General features: G+C 46.7%; 1 protein-coding gene across 1 annotated transcript; it reads left to right on the forward strand.

Moving 5' to 3' along the window:
* The first annotated feature begins 403 nt into the window (after positions 1–403).
* LOC104623323 (calcium-binding protein 8-like) lies at positions 404–7445 on the forward strand. The gene is made up of 3 exons (XM_010290376.1): positions 404–626; positions 5109–5111; positions 7318–7445. The coding sequence occupies exons 1-3, from the start codon at positions 404–406 to the stop codon at positions 7443–7445; spliced, it is 354 nt and encodes a 117-aa protein (XP_010288678.1).
* Positions 7446–7701: the final 256 nt, after the last annotated feature.

Raw genomic sequence — 7701 nt, forward strand, 5'->3', positions numbered from 1 at the left:
CAGCAGAATTCAGCTGAGAGGTAAATGTTCTCTGCTTGTGCTCGCCATGCAGGCATAACTGGAGAGCTAGAAGGAAAAAAAGGACAGAGACAAGGTTGTGGCTCAAGGCAAGGTGTAAGAGCTACCAGGGGAATCTCTCAGGGTTTTACCTCTCTCGGGATGGCCAGAACTGATACCAGATTGCTGCATCTCCAGCCTGGAAGACCATCCCTGCCATAGGGCTGTGTTTCTCTACTGCTCTACCCGCATTAAGTAAGCTGGCAAGAGTTCTGGCAACATCCATTTGCAACACTCACACTGTTAGCGTTAAATGAACCCAAAAGAGCAAAACTTGCAAAGTTATATTGAGGTGTTGAAATGAGGTTGCAAAAAAACCACAAGTAGGGAACTACTACATGCCGACATGCCTCTCTTCCTCCAAGTGCCATGGCCATCACCAGTGGCTGAGACTAACTCGGTCCTCTTCCCACAGTTTGACATGCAGAGGATAACACTGGAAGAGCTGAAACACATCCTCTACCACGCCTTCCGAGACCACTTAACGATGAAGGACATCGAGAACATCATTATCAATGAAGAGGAGAGTTTAAATGAAAACTCTGGTAACTGCCAAACAGAGTTTGAAGGTGAGAGAGAAAGTTTCTGTGTTTCTGTACAATTATTCCCTTTCTGCTTCATCTGTAAAACTCAGTCTGATCCATGACATGCAATGGGCAAGGATGCATGGAGTTATTTTAGAATAAGTAGCAATGACACACTTAGAGGGCTCAAGAACTGCCGTTATTCTTCTTTCATGTGGTCTAAGTAAGGCTGAACCTGTTTCAGGCAGGAGGATGAAGAACTAGTGGGTGCTTTGCTTTATGGCCCTCCTTTCTCCAATGAGATTCAGGCAGAGGGATGTGCAGCCCATGCTGAGGTGAGTGTCTAAGACAGACTGAATTTCCCTATCTCAGCCAATCATGGAAAGACTTTACTGGCACTGGGTCCTGCCCTAGCAAGCTGTGTCAGGCTCCACCGGTCTTCTGTCACCTTTCCATAAACAGAAAAGATCTTCTGCTCAGGGATCCCAGGGAACAGCTGGGGAGAGTCCTCTCTCTGCTTGTAATGCCAGCAACGAGCAGGGATGGGGCATCTGCACCCTCCTGCCCTGCGCACCTCTTGCTCGGCGCTGTTGGGACCACTAGTGTGGAGCTGCAATATGCTACACAGGTACACCCCAGGACAGCTCATCTCAACACATGTGAGAGTGTCCGCAAGGTCAAGGTCTAACCACTCCTGAGAGTAGTGTCGTGGTTTAGCCCCAACTGGCAACTAAGCCCCACGCAGCTGTTCGCTCACTCCCCCACGGTGGGCAAGGGGAGAGAATCGGACGAGTAAAAATGAGGAAACTCATGGTTTGAGATAAAGACAGTCTAATAGGTAAAGCAGGAGCCGTGCAAGCAAGCAAAGCAAAACAAGGAATCCGTTCACTGCTTCCCATGGGCAGGCGGGTGTTCAGCCATCTCCAGGCTCCATCACACGTGATGGTTACTTGGGAAGACAGATGCCGTCACTCCGAACGTCCCTCCACGTCTTCCTTCTTCTTCATCCCAGCTTTATATACTGAGCATGATGTCATACGGTATGGAATACCCCTTCGGCCAGCCCAGGTCAGCTGTCCTGGCTGTGTCCCCTCCCAGCTCCCCGTGCACCCCCAGCCTGCTCGCTAGTAGGCCAGCAGGAGGAACTTGACTGTCCTTGACTGCTTAGCAACAACTCAAAGCATCACCGTGTTATCAACATTTTCTCATCCCAAATCCAAAACACAGCCTCACACTAGCTTCTGTGAAGAAAATTAACTCTATCCTGGCTGAAACCAGGACAGGTAGCTAGAGAAAGGGAAACATTGGCTTTGGGAGCTGTTGCTTAACACAGTGTCCCCTCAGCAGTGCCGCAGGACCACAAAGTGATCAGCAGGCGGGATCAGATGCAGCCTCAGATTTTACAGTGGACTTTGCACTTTGAATGGAGCTAACACTGGCAAGAACATTCCCTATTTTAAGCCGCGTTGGGAGAAGAGTTTTCTGGGCCAGAGGAACTTGTGCTGCTCCAAAGCACTGCTATTTGGAACATCTAAACACTTAACAAGACATCTCAAGTGCAGAAAAGACCAGGGAGATACCTACAGAGAACCTCAGGGTTTGAGCACATCATCCTGGGACAGCTACTGTGCTTTCCCACCCCCAGCAATACCACTTTCTAGAGGCCATTTTGGGGGAAATTCTGATACTCTGAGGGGTCAAATAGCCTCTGAAAGGGCAGCAGGCAGAGACACTGAAGAGTCTTTAAAACAAAGCAAAGGATAACATATTAGTGCAATTCTTGGCCTGGCTAATTAATGTGATTCAGCAGCTATATCCAGCACACTCACCCTCTGCTAAATATTGCAGAAAAGACGTAGAAGAGCACAGCTGAATTTTAAAAAGCCTGCAGGAGGGAGGCAAGCAGCAACGCTCTTCAAATCAAGCCAAGCAACATTTTTTTTGTTCCTCCTGGAGAGCAGCAGGGAGGAAGAGATGCTTACTTACATGAATGGAGTTGTTAGTCCCCACTGACCTGCTGATTCAGTGGAGACGTGCGCCAGCTGTCACCACGGCGAGAGGCAGGCAGGCTTCGGTACTTGGGTGAACTATCCCAGTCGCAAAAAAAAAAAAAAAAAACGGTCCGAAAACGTAAATGCTCAGCGTCTCGTTTTGGAAGTCCCAGCTTCCAAAAGTACAGCAAGAACAGCTTTTCTCGTGGGATGTTGGCATTGCTGGTGCTAGGCAGAACCTAGAAGCAAAACAGACCCTTTTTTAGATGTTGTTAGAAATACACACACACGCACAAATCCACCAGAGAATAAAGATCAACTGAACACTGTCAACAAAGATGTGAAGTTTTGCTTCAGGTCCCAGAAGAATGCTACAGTTCTGGTCCATGGCAGCTCTGACATGAGCATTTCTCCCAGGAAATGCAGGCTGAGAGCAGTTGCATCCCTGCAGCTCTCCAGGCTGGACATGCCATTACCTGAATGACCCACTTGTGCCCTCGACGTCCCCATTTCCCAAACACTAAGATCCCTACAGGGCTCAAAAGCAGAAATTATAAGGCCTCACGGCATGGATCAATGGCACTAGGGGAGAGCTGTCATGAAGGTTGGACAGTATCTCAGTCTAGCTTTAAATGGCTGTACAGAAGTGTCTCCGTGTAAGCCAGTCACCTTTTACTCACTTCTTAGTTAGTGGACTGAAGGAGATGCCTTTTGGGTATAATTCCTCAAGCTTCTTTTAGGTGTTACCTTGGGATGAGACGAATTTCCCCTTTAAAAGCACCTATTTCTTTCAACTGTAAAAGTAGCCTAAAGGGACTAGCTTAGAGGCTCACATCTATATTTAATGTACATTTCATCCACCTCACTGAAGTGCCTTTAATTATGGGTAGGAATGAAGCCAAGATGAGCCCCAATGGTTTTGACTGAGATTTGGGAATGGCTCCTAAGGGAAGAGACATAGCAGATACTTCCAGCAGTACCTTGCTGAAACGGGGGATCCCCACTCAATGTCAGCTCTGGGTATGTTCTTGCCATCCAAGAGAAGCCCTGAAACCCTGCTCCACACCTGGGGTTAGCTGGCTCAGCCCTGCCAAGTGCTAAACAGCATTGTACAGGTAACATCGCCACCGGGACAAATACAAGCAAATTTCTGTCATTCTCACAATTTTACCATCTTGGCTTCTTGTCATAATAAGGTCTTTACAACTATGTAATATTTTTCCTATATCAACATGGACGATATACCTTATGTCTCTCCCCCACACTCATATGCACACACAACCACACACACGCTTTAACCCAAATACAATATTCATATCACGGTCAGAGACAAGTCCAGGATTTTGTTCAGTTCACTCTGAACACTAGAGTCATTTGCAAGATGTCAGATCTAGGCTTACATTACAACTTTCCCTCCTACGCATTTCTAGGGATTTTCATTTGCCTTCTTGATGAAGAGCAATGAAAATGTCCAACTCCTCACTACAAGCAGCCCACACCAGCCCTGCCAATAAAGAATACAACCTGAAGGGAGAAGTTATGTCCTCAGCCTTTCTCTCAAGTTTTATTAATGCTTAGGGCAGAAGAACAAGTTGAGAGTTGAGAAGAGTGTATGTTTTTATGAGAAGAGACACAAGAAAAGGACAACTGTTTTCAGTGACATTGTACAACCAAAAATTTATAGTACAAAAATAATTTGTCTGGCAGTTCCTTTTATCCAAATATTCACGACATTAAGCTCATGGCAAACAGGCGTGCCGGCTGGTTGCGGTGACCCATGCTGTCTGCCATGGGTATTTCATCCACAGCCCTGACACTCAAATTAACTGAATGTACAAGAGCCGCCGCAGGTCCCCTCCCTGCTCCCCCCAGACAAGCACTGGGAGCATCCGCTTCTCAGCTAAGGGCTTGGGAATGAAAAACTGACCTCTTAAAATGAAAATAACTCCAGCCAGCCAGAGAAAGCAAGTATCACTCACCTTTGGCAGGGTTATGACAGAAGCCACTATAAATACACTGTAGCTGTTCATGATAGCAAGCCTTTTTCTGCAGGCGAGGAGGCTCTCAGGGCTTCCCCTGACCATCTCAAACCCATCGTGGGCATCGTGACCAGCCCAGCAGCCACAGCCAGTGGTCTGATGCACCCTGAAACGGGCTGGACCCATTAACCCCATGTCCTGGTGGAGAAGTTATAGCGACAGTAGCTCTGTCTCTGCCACTAGTGACACCATGGTGAGTCTTCTTTGCCAGCCTGTCCTCTGCACGTTGAGAAGATGAAGGATGACCCAGCCTCGATTTGCCTTTCTTCTTGAGATCTCATTTATGCTGGACAGCCTGCGGTTGCTCTCCCTGCTGAGAAGAGGCCAGGACATCTCAAGAGGAGCTTCAAGCTCTGACCATGTTCAAGGAACCAGCTCACGTCCAAACCCCGGCATGTCCCATGGGTATTAAAATGCAAAACAGATCAAGCATCCAGCCCTGCGACAATGCCAGCTATGGAAACCAGCAGGAAAAAGCACAGATGCCATGTTCAAAGGAGGTATGATTTTGATGAAAGGAGAGAAGTGAGGGCAAAACCTCACCAGTTAGTGGGGCGGGCAAATGGGTCTTTGTATTTAAGAGGGCAACTCACAGGGCAGCATTTCATTGTCTGAAGAAAGTCAGTAATTTCAGCTTCTTTGTCTCCCTGTGGATTGCAAGGGGACAGAGGAACTTTAATACTCTTCTTGCTGGAATAACTTGTGCTGAGCCCCAGCCAACAGCAAGAGGGTCTCTCTGGGTCTGCAACACCTCTGCATTTCAGAACAGACCTTTTGCCTTTCTTCTGGGGTTAGTTGGTAGGTTATTTGGCTATTTGGTGTACCTTCAGTTGGTAAAGAAAAATAACAAAGATTTACCTGGATCCTGCTGCCTTTAAGGCAGCTATATTTTTACTTGATGGTGTAACAGAAGACTGAAGAAATTGTTCAATTCAGGAGCACTTCTGCAAGAAACACTGAACATGCTTTACTCTTTTCCTTTGAACTGGAGAGTTGCCATCACAAAAAGCCTTGGCCAGTCTTTGCTGCTCCCAGTCACTGTAATCGGCACCAGAACCCCGCACGGAACGGCAATGCTGACTCTGATGGCTTGTGTCATGGTTTTGTCTGCTGGTTGGGAGTGTTTTCAAAGTACAGAAATAATAGAAAAATAAATAAAGAAATAACTTAAGCCGTGATTTAACAAGCTTTCCACAGTGCTGGGACATCATGCACAAAACCAAGGAACCACAGTATTAATTCTGTGTGCATTACTAAAGCGAGCGAAGGAACAAAGGAGTAGAGAAATGCAAGCAGAAAGCAAGTAATTTAGGAGAGCTGCGGTAAGGGGGGTTTCATTATCTGCACAGAATATAGCGAGTCCCTTGGGGTGCTGGTAGTGCAGCGTTTCCCTGCCCTGGGCAGCCTGACTCAAAGTGCTGCCTAATGAGGGCTCTTGTGCCTCTGGCACCGAGCTGATGCTGGGGGACTGCGTGAGAGCTGGGATTAGGACACAGGCACTGCTAAAGCCTGGCCAGAGGAGGTTGAGGGGGAATGAAACACGTGTTCGAAATGCAGCATCCAGTGCTCTCCCCTCTCTGAGCAACGAAGTTCAAGCCCGGATCAGAACAAGGTTTTTTTTTTTCCATATATTCCGAAAACATCCTTCCTGGACATTTCCTGTTCAGGCACTTCAGTTGCATTTTAGGTTTAGTGTAATTTTGAGCTTGTTGTCAACCGTCTGAAAGCCTCCCATCATCACAAGTATGGCCATCCATGAGGAAAAGACAGTGGGTACGTCCCTTCGCAGGCCAAAACAAGACTGTGCATTACTGCCCGTAGTGGCAGGGCAGAAATATCCATCCCGTGCGTGAGGATCTTCTCGCTTTCTGTGATTATCTCAGAGGCTCTCAGAGCCTTTTCAAACAGATTAATCTTCACTGTACCCCAATACCACATATTGTTCTGATATTCATAGTAGGGAGGCTAAGACAGAGACATGAACTGTCTTTAGCAAGTGACAGCACAAAGCTTCGATGATGAACTTTAAAAAAATTAAATAAGTCAAATGCTAAAAAACCCAAGCCTGTCTGCATTTTAACTGCCACAAATTACTCTCACCTCTTTTGACAATTATTCTGCAAGCATTCATTTGAAAAGGTTCTTAATAAGTCTGGTTTTGCTTAGGCACAGAAAACTTAAAGACAGTTTGGAAAAATGACTAATGTACTGTGCATACTCATGGGAACTATCACAGTGGTTTTGTAAGTGTCGTCAGGGAGCACATCTTGAATCTCAGCTCATTCCCAGTTGACCTGGATGAGTCTAAGTGATTCACAGAAGACCAATAGTTCCGATTAAAGAACTTTAGAGAGAACTTCATGAAGAGCTTAAAAGAAATATACAGATAAACCAAAACACATCTACAAGCATTTGAAGGGTTTAAAAGCCAAGATGAGAGAGAAAGGACCTCGTGCAGTATGAGAGGGTGGTCTATTAGGAAAGTGGGTTTGGAAGCAATGAGAGGTAAGGTGGATTACTTGGAAATGTGCCGGCAGGGAGAGATAAGACTTGGCTGACCCAGGGTATCTCTGAGATGTCGACTAGAGGGTTATGCCAAGGTGCTAATCAGAGGAAAAGGAGGATTTCTGAGCTCAGCTGATCTTGGTGGGAAGCAAAAAAATTACTTTGGCTGAGCATCTCATCTTTCCCATGTCTTCCCTACAGTGCACGCCCAGAAGCAGAACAGACAGACCTGCGTACGGAAGAGCCTTATCTGCGCGTTCGCCATGGCCTTTATTATAAGCGTGATGTTGATTGCGGCCAACCAGATCCTGCGGAGCGGCATGGAGTAGCCTCTCGCCATGACACTGTGAACCAAACTGACCATGCATGCGCATGCCATCGGGTGAGCTTCCCCCGAACCGACTCTTACACGGCAAAGAGACAGAGGCAGGCAGATAAAGCACTATTCGACAAGGAGCCTGAGGCCAGCAACGTAATGTGTCTTGTGAATCAACTACATCCTTTTGGCAGGGACATAAAAGGGCTGTCTTAATGCTTTAAAGGTTTTGTTTCCTAATGCAATAAAAAAAAAAACAAACCAACAAC

The sequence above is a fragment of the Phaethon lepturus genome, unplaced genomic scaffold (assembly GCF_000687285.1).
Source record: "Phaethon lepturus isolate BGI_N335 unplaced genomic scaffold, ASM68728v1 scaffold11527, whole genome shotgun sequence".
NCBI classification, from domain to species: domain Eukaryota; kingdom Metazoa; phylum Chordata; class Aves; order Phaethontiformes; family Phaethontidae; genus Phaethon; species Phaethon lepturus.